The sequence below is a fragment of the Platalea leucorodia genome (genome assembly GCF_965183815.1).
Source record: "Platalea leucorodia genome assembly, chromosome: 11".
In the NCBI taxonomy this organism is placed as follows: domain Eukaryota; kingdom Metazoa; phylum Chordata; class Aves; order Pelecaniformes; family Threskiornithidae; genus Platalea; species Platalea leucorodia.
Genome location: NC_138833.1, coordinates 16,486,107 through 16,503,783, shown reverse-complemented (window position 1 = coordinate 16,503,783; position 17,677 = coordinate 16,486,107). Strand labels below are relative to the sequence as shown.

The 17,677-nt window shown below is 51.5% G+C and overlaps 1 protein-coding gene across 3 annotated transcripts in view; it reads right to left on the bottom strand.

The window, feature by feature from the left end:
* Nucleotides 1-17,677, bottom strand: part of ARHGAP26 (Rho GTPase activating protein 26) — a 150,888-nt gene that overhangs the window by 67,803 nt on the left and 65,408 nt on the right. For all 3 annotated transcript variants that reach the window (XM_082323734.1, XM_082323735.1, XM_082323736.1), the window contains exons 13-15: nt 10,715-10,780; nt 10,064-10,138; nt 970-1,057 (exon numbers count right to left, since the gene is read on the bottom strand). In XM_082323734.1, the coding sequence (XP_082179860.1) occupies nt 970-1,057; nt 10,064-10,138; nt 10,715-10,780 (229 nt within the window). The remainder of the gene's footprint in view (nt 1-969; nt 1,058-10,063; nt 10,139-10,714; nt 10,781-17,677) is intronic.

The window sequence follows — 17,677 nt, the reverse complement described above, 5'->3', positions numbered from 1 at the left end:
TTCGATTTATTCTTCCTCCCTCTTCTGTGCCACACTAAATTAATTTTTAATTTTAGCATTCCTTCAGTAACACAGAGTTTTGGTACATTAGTGAGCCCATGATTTCCCAGTAAGTTTAACAATAAATTAAAAAGAGAAACAAGCCCAGTCATAAAACTTTAACAGTCACCGTTCCCATTAAATTCCCCATTCTCCCCTCCCACTTCCACATCCCTTGAATGGGACACCTTGGAGCTGCCGACGTTCTTCATTGCTTTGCAAACAGTTCAAACTCTGGAGCAAAGGTTGCCAATCATGCAAAATTATACAGCGTTTTGTGATTTTCTAGGCTGAGATCCACCAAGCTAATTATACTCATCACCCTAATTAGATTTAGCCTCTCTCTTGCACTCTCCCTCTCTCTCCCAAATAACACCCAACGCACAGAACAGCAACAGCAAGCAAGAAGCTGCAGTCGCGACAGGTAGAAGCATGTTGTGGATAATGAGATGGTGAGTGCTGCCAACAAACTAACCCTTTGGGAAGATAGCCCACGATGATAACGGCATCAACTTGCATACAGAAATTATTACTACAATAAAGCTTAGCACCCGGTTCTGAAAAAGCACTACAGCCACAGCCCTTAAGAGGAGCACTGTGCTCCCCTTCTGCCACACGCTCATTAGGTGGAAGCTCATCGTGAAAGGCTTTGGGAAAAGCTTAAATCAAGGGAGGGGATGCAAGAATGAGCTTTTCAAATCATGTTTGTATGATACATGCATCTGTCAGAGAGCTGATCGTGTTCCCCAGATCCTACTCAAACATGCTGGTGGGTCAAGGAAAAGCCAGAATAAATTCTCTAAGAGCAGTTTCTTCTTTGTTTCCATTAAAGTGCTATTGTTAAGGATCTGCAATAACAGGCAGTAATGCCCCAGACCATCACTGAATCCGTCCTGAAGCCCCATGACAGATGAGGCTTTTCTCCCTTACCTCAGGTAGGTTTTCAGTGCACTAGTAATGGTCTTTATCTCCCACTCTGCACAGATCTCCGTTTCTGTTTCAGTGGCTGTTTTGGGATCTAAGGAAAAAGAAAAAAAAGAAAAAAGTGAAACAAAGTGAAGATAATACCAGCTCATACCAGCTCACCAGCTCAGCTGTGTGGGAAAACTGTCATGTCCCATTTTATTTGCTGTTCCCCAGCCCAGTGACCACAAGCCGATCCCCAACAGACACTTCTGCAGGGAAGCAGAGCGCGTTACACGATATGGGCCACACTCACTTGCATGGGACAAGAAAAAGAAAAGAAAAACATCAATCATGAGCAATGAGATCAGCAGTTTGACTCAAAGTGTGACATTACACAGGGTGCAGGAGACTGTGGTGTTCAGCGACTGTGGTGACAGAGCAGGGCACAAATACGACACAGACCCAGACAAACAGAGACCCCCCCCAAGACTCAGAAAATCCCAGCCCCAAGTAGGCTGCAAGGCATTGCCACAGCCTAAACAAACGTGAGCAACAGCAGCAACGGTGGCACGGCCCCTGTGGCAGTCGGTGGGTGTCAGGCAGGCGGCAGGACAGACGGGGTGGCAGAGGCAGGAGCCCTGCCCCGGGTGTGCGGGGGGACAGGAGGTGGCTTGTTCTCCCACCCAAGGTGGGGAAGAGTCCCTGGAGCCGGCCTGACCTGCCGCAGAGGGTGTGGGAAGGCAGATCTGCACTCCCTCGGCTCCACAGCTGCGTTTCATTTGGATGGGAGGGAGGAAGCGGGGCTGCTGCACGCGGTGCTGTGCAGCAGGGCTCCGGCACAGCCAGCGTTTGCATGTTATCTGCTGCCCGCCCCGGGGACCCTCGCTCGGGTCACCGCTCCAGGAACGTGCCACCAAGCGCTGCCCTCGCCAGCCTGACGCTGGCTGCGAGGTGGCATTGGACTGGGAAGCTCCTGTCACCTCGCAGAGCAGGAACACCCACAGGCCCCCCAGGGACCGCCACGGCCCGGGAACCTCTCGCCGCTGCCAAGGTGCATGGAGGGGGGAGCAGTGACGCTGCTTGGTTTGGGCTGTGCTAGCGGCAAGGGAGAGGAGGAGCACCCAGGGTGTTCTGAAGCGGTGCGGGGCACGGAGCACAGAGGCGGCTACAGCTGGGTGGGTCACTGGCACAGCAGAACCGTGCTGCAGTTTGTTTTGTCACCTCTGGCCTCTTAATGTCATCCTATTCTGTTCCTCCACCCCCCCCAGCAGGCTGTTTCTTGCCATCTTTAATTTTCAAACACCTGATTCACTCTCCTCCAGCCCTGCGGGAGACACAGGGCTCCGCAGCAGCCCCTGAGCCGCTGCGAGCAGCGAAGCCTGGAGGAGCATCAGATACGACAGCAAACCTCCCGTCACGGGGAGAACCCAGCCCGGACCTCGCAACAAACGAGATGGTGCCAGGCTCTCAGCGCGCAGTGTTGGCAAGTGAGGGCAGAGATCGAGCTGCCATCCACATCCACCCACCGCAGCCCCTCGCCGTGGCTCGTGCCCACCCTGTCACCAAGCACCGCACGTAACACTGTGGAGCTGGCTGCAGCACAGCCATGAGCATGGCTGTCATAGCATTCGTGAGGAAGGTCTCCAAGCTACAGCTGACGTGCGCATACCTCTGCACTGCCGTCCTCCAAGGACACTTCTCCGGTCCTTGGACCCACCATTGAGTAGAGGCAAGGTCTGAGCCACTCCCCTGCCCCTGCATGATTTATGCTCCTGACCCTCCACGGCTGCCTTAAATGAAAACATGAATGGATCTTCAAAACACTCTCTTGGAGATAACTAGTTTCTCCTGATAGCTTCGGATTTGACAAGAGACGACAAAGGATACCCGAGAGAGGTACATTACATGGTATTACATGATGCTGATGCTGGCTATGCTCACCAGGTCCGGGCAGCTCCCTGGGGACAGCCCCCGGCACCAAGACCCTCTTCCCGCTGACGCTGACCAGACGCTTGCTCCATCCATCCCCCACTGACCTCTCCCGTGTGGCTGAACCCCCAGCTACCATCTGACAGTGCTGCTCGGATCACTCCCACCCTGCAGCCTTGGAGCCGTTTTCTGAACCGCGTACCCTCACCAGCAGAAGGAAAAGATCGTCTCCAGCCCCACAGAGCACCACACACCCAGGAAGCCCTCCGACCGTGGCTCCTGTCAGCCCAGCTCCCAGCTGAGCCCCGCGGGGCCGGGGCAGAGGCTGGCCCTCGCAGCAGCCTGGGCGGGAGAGCTGCAGGACAGGCTGCACCAGGCTCTGCAGAGAAGTGCAGGTTTGCGCTTCCCAGCTGTCGCCTGCTTTTTGCAGCACGAGGCACTACTGGGCCGGCACTCCGAGAGTTACTGACTTGCAGGAAAGGTGCAAACAGTGACCTTGGGTCACACTTTGTAATGGCCTGATGCAAACTTTGCAACAAGACCCTGGAGGAGACAAGTCCTGAAACCACAGGACACTCTCCCAGAGCCAGGCAGAGGGGAGCAGCATGGCTCCTGGGGCAGCCCTGGAGCATGTCCATCCCAGCATTGGCCAAACCGGCACCCCAGGGCACACGGCAGGTCTGAGGGCAGTGAGGTAGCACCAGTGTAGTGCCACGCACAGGCTCAGCCAGCCCTTCCCGGCAGTCAGCATCAGCAGCCTCCCTCGAGACCAGCTCGCCTGCCCACAGTTCGGTGTGAGGGGCCCAGGACCAGCTCAGCACCTCTGCATTGCACTGCGCTTCCAGCCCCCCGCACTGCTGCATGGGAACCAGGCACCCGCATAGCCACAATGCCAACGTGCCCAGAGGAAATCCAGTCCCACGATTCGTAACTGCACATGCGCCAGTCGCACGCCCCGCCATGCTCTCGGTGCTTGTGCTGAGGGGGTTCAGCACCCCGGCACCGCCCGCCCTTACCCCACACCCCATCTCTACCCCGGGATTCACGGCACCGGCTCACAGGTCCCATGGGAACCGCGGAGCTGCTCTCCCACCCTCCGGTTTCCAGCTCTGCGCAGTGCGAGTGTCTGGGGCCAGGGAGCCTCCGAAGCTCTATTTTTATTGTCAAATACTGCAGCATACTTTTCTCCATCTCCTCTGGGGCCTTCCCTTCCTTTCTGCATTTTTTCCCCTCCTATCTTTCCTTTTAAAAATTCCTTTAAAGAAATAAAAAAATGCACAGCTGTTCTGGACGATGTAAATAGGAGGCTGTGGACTAGCCTGTTCCTTCCCAAGGCGGATCTGAATCAGCCGCCTGCAAACTGTCCTCACAGGAATCTGCAGCTTTCTGTTTCTCCCTGCTTTCTGCAAACCACCAACCCAGGTCAGGAAGCCAGACTTGTTTGCACAAAGTTCCATAGTGAGATCAATAAGGTGCTATTTTTACTGATTTCTGTGAAAACACCTTAATGCTCTGACAATAAAAGAGCCCTCAGGAAGCACCGACCACTCCCTGCTTCGGCACCTCCGCCCACGCTGGGACCCCACCGTCACGGGGGCCAGAGCCGAGCTGGCCGCACCGGGGAGCCTCCTCGGTGACCACTGCCATCTGCACACCCGCCCCTAGCAGACACCAACGCGGATGGCATCTTTTTTTTTAATCTTTGCTGACAATTACAGGCAGTCAACTCAAAAGCCACCATCAGATCGGCATTAAGTGGCCCAGCCATGGATACTTCATGCACAGCGCTGAGGACCAAGACTAAAGACGGCAACTGCTCCATGCCAGAAGCAAGGAGCACTGTGCCGGTCGCAGCTGGGGAGGAGGGAGGAGCAGGGCACGAACATGCCCCATCTGCAGGCGTAAGCACGTTGTTTCTCTCCTGCTTGGATGCTGCTTCATGAACGCTGTTTGCTAACTCGGTCCTGGCATCTCTCAGCTGCTCCAGATCTGAAGGCTTTGACTGCGCCAAGCTCCGGGTGAGCAGGACCTGGAAACACAGCAGGGATCCTGCTCCCACCGAAATCCCTGGGAAACCTCTGCGGGGACCTCGGGAGAGACGGCTGTGGGTCCTTCCAGTGATATGGAAGTGCCAAGCGTCCCTGGAGAGCCGGAGCAGGCGCAGAGAGGCACTCACCACAACCAAGGCCAAGCCTGACGCCAGATACAGCTGCCGACGCCATCTGGTCCCATGGATTCAGCTCAGTGGGTATTTGTCTTTTCACAGACACGTATAATGCGCTTTTGAATTTTAAAGCGATAGGTAAGCATAGTGTAATTTTAAAACCAATTAAAAGAATGCACTGAATAAGAGTTAGGCTTTCCCTTAGGGCAAAGGGTTTATTTTAATTAAAAAAAAACATCAAGATGAGCACTTGAAAAAGTAAACATTTAAGAAATGCATATTCACACAAAGATCACGTGTCTCTCACAGCAATCACACAAATGAACACCATCCTTCCTCATCAATGCCAAGGCAACTTCCTATTGCACTACCTTTTTAAGGAGGCAATTTTAATAGACTAAAGATAAACCTGGCATAGTAAAAAAAAAAAAACAAAAAAACAGAAAAAAAACAAACAAAACCCCCACCTTTTTTAAAAAAAGCCCTTTTTAATAGCAAGGCCTTCACTGAAGTTGAACAAACAACTCAAGACTGGATGTCTTTTGAAAAGCTCATCCAGGAGTTCATAGGCATGATTCATGAAACACTAGGTGAAATTCTACAGTCGGTCTCATGAAAAGGCTCGGCGCTGATAATCAGTTCCCCTTGACCTTCAAATTTATGAGTCTGCAAAAAGTTAGTTTTGTAGCTTACAGATGCAGCATCTGTCTCCCCAGCTAGGGATGGCTGCAGCCGGCACCACGGCAAATTTCTGTCTCCCCACAAGGACACATTTCCACATGAACTGGTATAAATGTGAAACAGGGCCTGTAAAAGCACCCACAGGCCAAATTCAGTATTAACCCTGAAGTTGCTTATTGCTGCAAATTACTAATCTGATGTCTCTTAGCAGATATGGAAAAGGCTGAAGTGAAAGGATAAGGAGAAAAGGAGTGGAAAATTAACTTCCCCAAGCCTTTTCTTCCAGCAGAGACTGAAGAAAGCACTTTGCTCACCCCATGACACTGCCAGCGGCTGCAGCATCACCCCCGTTCCTGTTCATTCGTTCTGCGTGGTCACCAATGCCACACAGGACAGCATTTCCCAGCTCTCCCTGGGCTGCGAGACCAAAGGGGGTTATGACTTACAGCCTCATACAGGGGATATTTGAGGAAAGAAAAGGGAGCTGCAGCACTCCAGATCTAAATCAAGAAGAAAACAGAATGTGCTTTTTTATGGCAGGATCTACACAGAGATTCAGGGGTGGGAGAAATCCATTCCCATACACAAAAAATTAGTTTTGCTGCTTTGTTTTCTTCTTGGAGGCAAACAGCAGCAGCAGCGGAGGGGACGGGGGCCCTGCTCATCTCCATGCATTCATCCCTGCAGACCCCGGGTGACGGAACGGGTGCCAAGGGGCAGGGAGCGGGGCTGGCTGCGGCACGGCGGCGCGGCGGGCGGGAGGGAAGCCCAGGCTGACCAGACACCCCCCAACCCACAGCCGTGACGGAACCACGGCAAGACGCTCGCGTGCAATGCCAGGGATGCTCCCCGAGGCAGCCGCCCCGCCAGCCCCGGCTGCCGCCCAGCCCATCCTGCACGGCCGCTGCCCGAAGCCCTTTCTAAGGAACTTCTCCATCTGCTTCCTGGGGCTGGAGAAAGCTGCTGCCGTAAGACAGTTGGTTTCAATTCCTCACCAGTTTCTCCACGCCAAGGGGAACCACCTGGGGCACAAACTCATCACCCAGCCATAATTCTCACCCGCGCTTGGGTGGCTCGAGAGATTTCCAAAACAGCCATAAAGCACATTTGATCCCAGCAGTGAGGGGCCATAGGAAGCCCCACTCACCAGCCCTTATGGCTCACGTTGGGGAGGAGCAAGAAGAGCAGATCAGACGCTGTAATGCTCCACTCAGTGCCGGGTTTCAGCGGTGGATCTGCTGTACCACCGCTGTCCTGTGCACACATACTTCCACAATAAACCGTTTCATGGGAGCTCCAACTGATACAAGTTTGTTGGGTTTTGTCCTCATTTTGATGGCGCATGGTGATGGTGAAGGCTAGGCAAAGGCTAGCTCTGCCATGGATGACCTGCCTGCCACGAGCCCTGCGGGGAGGCACAGCTCCCTGCTTCACCCCAGTTTAGACAAAGACAAGCTGTTCTGTCTAAGCCCGAGACCTGCGCTGTCCCTGACCCGGCTGCTGCCCATGGGAAGGCTCTGCTCTGCGGTCGGCGAGCACGGTGCCGACCTCCCGCAGAGACACCTCCTGCCAAAGGCCTTCCCGGCAGCGTCACTGACACCAGCCACCGCTCAGGGAAACCTGATCTTTTTGCCATTTTAAACTGTATGCGAACCAGTAACGCTGCCCACATTCATTTCTAAATATAAGAGAAACCTGAAGTTGTAAGCACAGTCTGGCTCAGCAGTTCACGAGGGTTGGATCCGAACACGAGTGTTTGAGTGGAGCGGTGCCGCTACCAGCAGGAGGTCAGAGCCTCGAGGGGCAGCCCAGAACAGAAGGGGATTTGACCACGGACACGTTTCCATTTGACACCAACTTTACAGACCGCCTGAACGCTGGGACTGTCGAAGATGGTTTAATCACCTGCGATTCGGAGAAAGATATGGAGTCACAGGTTTGCAAAGCATCCTGGTAATCGACGGCATGGGAGATCCCCAAAGGGGGTGACGTTTCCAGCACCCACCGGGCCGGCCGAGCAGCAGCCCCCGGCACACACTCGCCTCTGATGAGGCTTCCAGCACCGACAACTAATGAAGACGTGCCAGGACAAAGTAAAACCACCGACAATATATCACCGCATTATGAGACACGAGGTCGACAGCTGAGTGGCTTCAGTCACTGAGGAGATAATGGATGCTGGATGGCGTCCAAAACTTTGAATCCCTCCCAGCTCCAGAGAGCTCTTAAACCAAGCAAGTTTTGCCATCTGTCACAGCCCCGCTGCCTCGAACCAGAACTGACACAGCCTGAAATCGCCCTTGCAAGAAGAAAACAGGACCCATTGCTCTGCTAGCTCGCGAGGTGATGCACACCGGCACGAAAAGCATAAGCAGAGGACCTGGCATGTCAGAGCTGCTGCGCCATGGGGCACCCAATCCCCAGCCTATTTTTATCGGTGGGCAGCAATGCTCTTTAACCAATGCTCTAACGCAATAGTGCCAAATGTGTGCGCCATGAGACAGCTCTGGCTTATCTGCTGTACTTGGGTGGCTAGCAGGACATATTCACATGCCCCAGAACCTATGCCAAACTTCTACTAATAAAAGAGACAGTCACCAGCTCTTGTGACTGCAGCGAACTTTCCAAATGCCAGAGCAAAACTGGTGCAGAGAGGTCCCCTTGCGTCAGCCTCTGATTTAGAGCCTTACCCTTCTGTTTCCTAATTATTCCTGGATTATCAGTTTTGCATAGGTTAACGCTGACAACTGTAACAGCCACCATGGGCTTTGCTCAGTGAACCTCTTAACAGTGGGAGAAGAAGGAGGAATTGGGAGAGGAGAAGGAAAGATGTTGAAAGTGAAACATAACGGATTACAACTTTTTGCAAGGAGAAATACACAGAGAAAGGAGCACTGGCATTTTGTGAAGGCAAGGAAAAGGCAGTCACGTTGCAAAGGAATGACAATAAGCGAATGGAAAGAGGAAGAAGACCACAAATGTCACTCATTTCCCCCAAGGAGTAGCAAACACATTCATAAGGGCACTAATAAATTATTAAGCATTTGTTTCCTCATTACTACACCTATTTCATACATGGTTTTGCCAAGTCTGAGAAGCATTAGATGGGACTGGCAGAGGACAGCTGCCACTGCTCCACCCCAAGTGTGTTTTCTCAAACGGTTCTTCAAATGCATGTCTCATGCATGTCTGGACAGACAGACTCCCGCAGGGCTGCAGCTGGGAGATGGAAATGACGCCTGCTAGTGCAGGGGATGAAATGGTCTGTTTGATAAGGGCACAGAGAGCAGGGGTGGTTCTGCTGGAGGGGCCAAGGCCTGGAATGGTAGCGAAAAGACCGAAGAAGGGAACAGCTCGCATTTCTTTTTGGGTCAAGTATAACCCCTGGGCTACAGCTGACGCAGAAACTGAGCTGGGAGTCAGGCTACAGACTCTCCAACGCAGACCAACAAGCATGAACCAGCCCAGGGCTTTGCACGGCTATGGGGTGATGGAAACCCAACACCACTGACAAGGAACCGCTCCAGGAAAAGTCAGCCATAGTGGTCCCAGACCTGCGCCAGGAACAACTACCAGCTCGCTGACAATAACAAGACCTGTTTGCTCCTGCACATTTTGGTGCTCAGATCAGACCCATGGGTATGCCAGTGCAGAGCACAAAGGCACCTGTAGCAAACACCACAGCCTCTCTCTTGCCATCATATCGTCTCAGAGGTAGGGAGAGGTTTCTGAGGGCTGCTGGGCAGCTGCAGGGTGGCTACACACCAGGGCCAGTGCTCAAAGGAGCCCCACAATGTCAACACCAAGTTCTGCCGTGGTGTGACCCGACACCTTCTCTCCTCCCGAGCACCCAGAACCGCAGGACCCGATGCCTCAGGCATGAGGGAAACGCATGCTTGAAAGGTCTGGGCAAGACCGTGTTAAAACAGGCACAAGAAGGTCCAAGGGGAAAGTAAGAGGAGCCACAGGCAGCATGCAACACGCAAGAGAAAATAATTAAAAAGTATTCTGGGAACAACGTGGCAGGTATGAGATTAAAAACCAAAGCTTTCAGCTATTTCTTTGAAGATTTTAGTTTGCATTTGGGAAGGCTGCCAAAATCCGTAGCGCATGTGAGCAGGACACCAGTGACTGCACCAGAAGACCTTTTAAAGCAATGTCCTACATGAGTCCTACCTTAGCAACCTGCCAGTGGTGCCCCGGGACCTCCTGGCCTCTAACAGCATGTGGTCCTAAGAGCACATTCACCACGATTAGGTACCCCGACAAGAGCCTCCATTCTCGGCTGTCAAGACTTCAAAGCAGCACAATCTACTTGCCTTTAACAAAATACGAAATACTTACCCATTAATATACTCAACAGCTTTTGAACTCTAGAGTTTACTCCAACGATTCGGTAGAGCCCTTGCTCATTGATCCCTAGGAAAAATAAAGAGCTTATTAGGAGAATGTCAAAAGAGTTACTAACATTTCTTTCATTTCTTTGGCATCTCTAATAGCAAAAATAATTAAACCCTCTCACTAACTACATACAAAATTATAGAAGAGGGTAAAATTTCGTTTTGATGTCATCCGGTTGCTAACAAAATAGCCTGTCTGTATATAAATATTCTTTGCAAGAGATTTAGGGGAAGGATTGAAATGCAGATCTATTTGTTGTCCCACATGAGAGGAAATGCTTTGCAGTGGTACCGCACGAAGGGGTGCTCCAGTGAAGTCCCCAGCTTCGGTCCCTTCCCCCATTTAGCACATCCAGTGCATTATTTCCTAACTCTGCCCCTGATGTTTGCTGAACCCCCGCTAACCCCGGCCACAGAGCAAACGTATGTCTCAGCAAAGGCATGTGCCTGAGCATATTACAGGGTTTATCTAATGCGGGTCTCTGAGGGTTAATTAATCATTTTTGTTCATGAAAAGAGCAGGTAAGCAATTGCTATGCTACAAACAGCTGCAAGGCCGTCCCCCAGAACAAGACCATCTGGTGAACTGCTCTACCTCTTGTTTCGACAGCATGTATGCATTTCTTGATAATGCTGAAGCCGATATTATCCAACTGGGCAGCTGAAAGGGAAGAGAAGAGAGAAGTTATAAACACCTAGCAGAGGGATGGCTTCATGCTGAGCACAACGCTCAGCCCGCAGCCATCGCTGACATTCACAGCAATACTGTACCACTGCTCAAACAAGGCGGGGAGGAAGGAGAAGGAGATAAATGAGGTGTTCATGGAGGAAAAGCACGAGTACAGTAGCTTGTACCAGGTGTAACCCAGGCAAGCGCAGAACGCTAATCTGTCATTTCAGCCTCCGCATCCCTCTGAACTGGCACCTCCCATGCCTGCCAAGCGGCAGAGCCCTGGGCTATGTCAGAGATTTACACCTGCAGCTGGTCAAAATATTAATTTAGGATGAAGGTGAGATAACCCAAAGAGACCTTTGTCTTTGACAACAGGCTGTTTGGAAAAAAAGGGAATCTTATATGACACAACAAATCCTTGAAAGCGGCACATGAGGCAGCTTGCTTGATGAGTGCCAGGTAATTCCTATAAATCCTGTCAGCTCTCCACCCAGCTAACCAAGCCATCTGTGCTGGAGAGACGTCTTCATCTCCAGGCCATCTCCATCACCCCATACTGGGGACTGCCTGCATATCTGGGGTACAGGACTGACCTCCCAGGCTTTGCCTGGAGCAGCAGGGCAGGGGCTTTCGGTGCCTTGGATTTCTTCTTGGGGCTTTTGAGGTGGCTTTGTGCAGATGCAGGTTTTTTTCAAGGACAAGCCATATGACAGTTTAGAGCATTAAAAAGTGATGGTAAAAGGAGAACTGGGAAAGAAACAAGTGGAAGAGACAAGCAGGAGATAGCTGTGAGCAGCAATAGCTTTCTGTGAAGGAAAATGGAGCAAAGAAATCAAAGGAAAGCTAAAAGCATGAAGGCAAAAACATAACACAAAGAGGAGAGCGCTGACGGCGTGTGGCAGTGGAAGTGCAATAGGGACTGGGAGATGGGAATGCATTTCAGGTGAAATCTCTGTCCAAAGTGTCTCCTGTGCCCAGCGGGAGGGCACTTGTCCCCGGGGAGCCAGCCAACGCCAGCCCTGGCCCCCACCCATGCTTGCACCCTGCCTACACCACACCTGAGGCAGACACTCCTGCCCCCCCAGCAATGCAAAATCCCAGCTAAACAATATTGTCTCATGAATACTATACATTACATCCCATTTACCCTCACTTTATGCACAGTTCAAGAACAGCCCCTTCTTTTATTAGCACAAATGAAATATTTATTTGGTGCAAATTAGGATGTCCTGAAGGCAGCTGACTCTGCACGAGAGTAAGATCTAAAACATTCAAGTTAATGGAATGTAAAACTCAATTAACTCATGCCGTTGCAGGTTTTCACATTTAATTTCAAGGAACTACTAATACGCGGATCCAAATACCTGCTGGAATAATTCATCCCTTTCAGTCAGCTTTCCACCGCTGCGTGGGAAACACTGCCCGCAGACAGCTCTTTGTTAAGGAACACTAATTCCTCCCTATATAAAGGTTTGGGAAACCTTTCATATGGCAGAAGCCCCACAGAGAAGGGTGTGCAAAGTCATCCTGGGCTCCAGGGCTGGGATGAGCATCCTGGGCAGAGGCCGCGGGAGGCAGGGCACGCAGCCTGCCCACCTCCCTTGTGCCGCCTCGAGCCAAACCTCCACTGCCAGCCTTTTGTCCCGGCTGATCCTCAAGCTGGCAGGGATGCATCTGCCCCTGCCGCCATCCCGCCTCCCGCGGCAGCATGGACCCAGCAGACAGGAGAGGCATCACCAGGGACTGGGGTAGAGCCACCAAACCACTCTGGTCCCCAGCTGCCACAGGGAATGTGCAGGATTTTCCCAGCAGCACCTGACAGAGGATCGTACAGCACAGCTGCGTATAGCACGACTGCGCAGTTTAAGATGTTGAACTCTGGAAGGTAGAAAAGGCGTAGCGTTAGCTTAAAAGCAGATGACTTTACATCTGCACAGACTTGAGGGAATGCCGTGTTGCAAGAGACACAAAACTGCTTTTTATCGAGAGCACAGCAGGAAGGGATCAGAGCCCAGGGCTGGCAGTGTCCTCACAGCAAGGCACATGCAATTTTATTCCTCTGCATTCCTCCTGATCACATCACTTATTTAAACACAGATTCACTGCTGGTGCATGATAAACTGCCAGCTCACTGGCTGCCTATGGCTTGCATGGTGCAGTCCCTTACTAATCACTTCTTTTGAGTTCTCTGCTGGTGGTGTTTCTTGTGTGATGAATGGCACAAGAACCTGAAACAGTGAAACAGTAAAACAGCTCTATTATATTTTTCTGGGCAAGCACACTGAAGTGCTGAGCCAACATAAGCACACGAGTTGCAGGATGCCTGTGCCATAGGATGTGCGAATATCCAGAGGCTCCAGGGCCCTTTGCTAGGCACCTGGAGGGCTCTCCAGCACCGCTCCCAACCGCTCTCCAAGCGTGGATGCACCATAAAATCAATGTGCCATCAATCAGTGGGGCACAGCCTACCGTACCATCGATCATTGATAAACACAAGCACAAGGGCACCTGAGAAGCAAGAAACCTCAGTGTAGGAAACCTTTTGTACAGGCAAACCCGGTTCAGCAGGCCTTATTAGCCATGGCTTAGTACTGGCCCTAACCCTGATCTTTCAGTATCCCTGTACAGTGTTGTCCAGCCAACACGGATCACCATTTCAGGCTCTCTGCCACATGCTTTAAGTGTCAACCCATTCCATAAACTAGCAGGTTTCCCTCAGTCCCTCGCATGCTTGAACTTGAGCAGAAGGCACCTACAAACGCATGCCCTCCGCCTGCAGAGCCCACCACTCCACCTCTGAGCAAGAGGTCGGGACTGCACCTTTCCACAGCGCTCAGCAATAGCAGAGGTAAGAAACAGGAGCAGGCCCTCCGGATGGAAGTGACCAAGCATAATCCTCCCAAGTAGATGAGTAAGCTCTTCCACTCGTTGCTGAGCTCTGGACCAGGAAAGGTCGGGGATTTATTTGCAGTAGTTATATCCAGAAATAATATCTGATCAAATATCCAAAGTGCCTTTATTCATCCTTAAATTTAACTTTTAATGAGCATTGTAAAAGCTTGGTTTCCCCTCTCACAGAAGCAGCTTCTCTTTATCTTATTCATTTACCCAATGACTCAGTTCAGCAACAGCACAGATCACAGTCAGATCTGTAACTATTGCTGTCCTGGTCCTTACACTTGCTCCATTCGCCCCAGCAGCACAGCAATCCACAGCCCTGAGCTTTGGTCAGCAGCTTAGACCCCACTTAGCTTCTGTTTGACAGCAGCTGCAGGTCAGGCAGCGGGGAGAAAGGAAAGGGCAACCGATGATCTTTCAGGGCCAGAGAGAGCGATGCTGTTTGAGTGTGCCCATAGGAAATGCAGGGGCTTCGGCCGGACCAAGTCTGGCCAGCTACGGCCCCATCCTCCTTCCCGCTCTCCTCCATGCCCTGACAGGAGGACTAGCACAGTGACAGGGTTCAGCAAGATTAAGAAAAAAAAAAAAAAAAGGAAAAAAAGTGCTCCATCAAAACCCCACCAAACTCAAGTCTTCAGCTGCTGGCCTCAATGAGAGCTGCTACTGCAGCAAGGCAGAGGCAGGAACGTGTGTATGGGAGGGATGGGACCCACAGCCCATGCTCAGATGGATTTAAATCGTTGCGGAGCTGCCTCCTGCCATCAGCTGGGGTCAGGAAACAAGAGAGGGAAGGCAGCGGGGAAGAGCAAACTCTCAGGGCTGCCACAGAAAAGCATGGCCAACATGCTTCTCCGCTCCTCACAACAGGCATCCCTAATCCCCATCCTATACGTTTAAAACAGCCTCTCAGTCGTAACAGGGAGTGGATTTACCAACTCTGTTATTATCAGAGGCAGTATTTTCCTCTGTTCATGCATTCAAATGTGTTGCAGGGGCAAAGCCCTGCTTCCTGCTATTCCCCCTCTCTTGTGGCTCTCATTCCCCAGGGGAAAGATGTGAAACACAGCTCCAGGCCAAGACACTTGTCACAGGCTCGTCATACAAGACCAGCATTTCAATGCACAACCGAGATGCAGCATTATACTGTAATCTAGCAGAGAAATATTTTACATCAGCAAAGGTGATGATACACATCACTTGTATCACAGCTGTTGCACACACACACAGACATATCTGACCTTCGTGTAGCATCATATTTCCAGTGCTACTAAGCTGGTCTCATCCTGTTCTACTTTTTCCTAGCAGATTATTTCTATTTAATCCATTAATTCCTTTACTTTATGCTGATATGGCATATCAGTGCATCAGTAAGGGGGCAAGAAGACTGAATGAGCTCTGTTCAGCTTCAGACAACCTTGCTGACTCCAGCTGTGTGCATGTGGGTCACGGCGATGCAAGGTCAAAGCAAGCTCTTCTGCATACCCCTCCACACGTTTCTGTGCCGTGTAATGAAGTGCCACGATGATTATTGTTACGAACTCTTTCAGAGACTTTATGGAATTAAGAGCCACAGAGAAAGGGAGAAACCAAGAAGCAGAGACCAGAGGGAAATGAGGTTTCAAGTCTCAAACTACCAGTGAGCTGCCAAGATTGGGAAATGAAGATTGCTGGGGAGGGCCAGGCCACCCAGACTACAGCACCAGCAGACGGGGCAGTCCAGGGACTCAAGGTCTGTGAAGAGTTTATGAAAATAAAGACAGCTTTTGATGGGGTCCCAAACTAACAGGGAACCAAGTGGATACGGAAAAAGGAGAGGGAAATGGTGGAGAGGGGAAGGGAAAGGAGTTCTTCTGTGCTTTTCCATGCAATATGCACAAATGGCCTAGAGGATTTGTTTCCACAGAGCAAGGCAAGTCCTCCTGCTTTGCAAACTGGTGCATCTAAATTCATCTGGCTCTAGCAGCTCACTGACACCCGCTCGCCCCCACCGCTCGGCACTGCTTCCTCCAGATTAAGATAAATCACCCCGTAGGCCGATGGCCATCTGGCCACACAGCAGGATGTAAAACCCAAAAGCTCGGTAAAATTAGATAGCGCCCAAAAGGCAGACCTCACTATAGCACTGCGAGCCTCTCTCAGACTAACGTAAGTACGGGTGGAAGCAGAGATATACAGGTTTTTAGGGTCAGGAATTGCATCCAGACTCCGCTCAATCATTGTGCTCATTTCAAGTCCTTATAGGAAACTCCTGTATCAAGGGCTGCGTGGCAAAAAGCCAGTCTCCAAATCAATTTTAAGCGTAGCTGGTGAGGCAAGCAGTTCACTACAGACATGGTTTTAATGAAGGCTAAAGCAGAGTCAGATGTCTGAACATACCAGCAGCAGCCCCAGTCAGAGATGTATGTGAAAATAATTGGCACCAGACGGTTCAGGAGCGCTGCTATGTAAGCAGCCTTCAGCCAAGGGTCCCAACACACTCCCCAAAGCAGGGGGAGGAGAGAAAAAGGAGGACTGGAAAAGGAAAACAGAGTAGAAAAGGAGGATTGTTCTCATTTTTAAGACAGACCATCAAAATAGAAGAGGTACTAAAAGATAAGAAACTTTGCCAAAGCCTCCTCAGCTGATCAAACCCCAGCTTCGTACTTGTCTGGTGAAGATGCACAGGGAAAAACTTGGCATTTGGTGTCTTCATCAAAGTCTCACTATGTTTTGCCAAATGCTGAGCTGCTTCAGAGAGGCACGACCGAAGCGCGGGCTGCAGTGACTACCAGCACTACAAACAAACAACTTTCCAAAGCAGCACAGGCAGCCCAGGGCTGGGCTGGGAACCGACACGGGAGGCAACCGTGGGAGCTGCCGCCAGCCTGGGGACAAACCGGCTTTCTCCTCAAAGCCACCAGCCTCCAGCACACCCCACATGGGCATCCAGCTAGGGATCTGTCTAGCGGCTGGCAAGGCAATACGCCCACATGCTGTGGCCAAAGAGCAGCAGCAGTCAGCAGAACCGCTCAGCCCATGCTCGTGGGCAGCACGTCCTGCCGGGCTGCGCCGCGGGACCACCGCCCACCCTCCCAGACGAGCATCACCCCGCCAGCTCAGCGCCCGATGGAGTGAGCCATTCCCCTCCGACACGTACACCCATCTCAGATTAAGCCCAGGAAAATAACCTATTTATATGCCAGCAGCGGCCACAGCAGGCAGCCCCATGCTGCCTGCAGCCCCGTGCTGCCTGCAGGCCAGCCTGGTCCTGCCCACACCTCTGCTAAAGCGGCCCCTCGATGAGGCTGTGCACAGCTAACCACGGGCAGGAGCCCAGGCTCAGCGGGCAGAAACAGTCTGGCAGTGAAGAGCCCCGGCGCAGCAGCATCGCCCAGACAGCCCTTACCCAAGGAAACCCTAAAGAGGTATTTAGGAGCCCCGACCTGGGATCTGTTGCAAGCTTGGCAGCTGAAGACCGGGAGCAGACAATAAAAATAACCCTGGGAAAATCACAGACACACTTGACTTGAGCTCTTACCATCTCTAAAAGAGCTGCCATTACTTTGCAGGATGACTCCAGCATAAGTCACAGCCCCAGGAGGATTTCTGGCTGACAGCACGTAAGATGGGAAGGTCACGATTTGACAAGCGCTTCTTTCAGAAGCAGTAATTACTTCACCAATCCTTCCTCCCACCCTGCCCCTAATGTTTTCCCTGTTTTTGCATCACCCCTCTACAAAGTTTAGAAAATGGCTATTTTAAGATGTTTCTTGAGCCAAATCACCACGTACTGTCCTGGCAGAGCCAGAGGTTGTGGGCAGGGAACACAGAGCAGTGACGGTTCATGGCCAGGCTAGGACAGAGTTGAGCAAGTCGTGTTGTCTGTGCCTCAAAAAATTCATTTTGCTCCTCTCTAAAATGGAGAAAAGATGGAGCTGTTCTACGCAGACTTCATATCCAGCTGGGGCATTAACCATCCTGTCCTTCACAAGCATGAGGCACAGCATT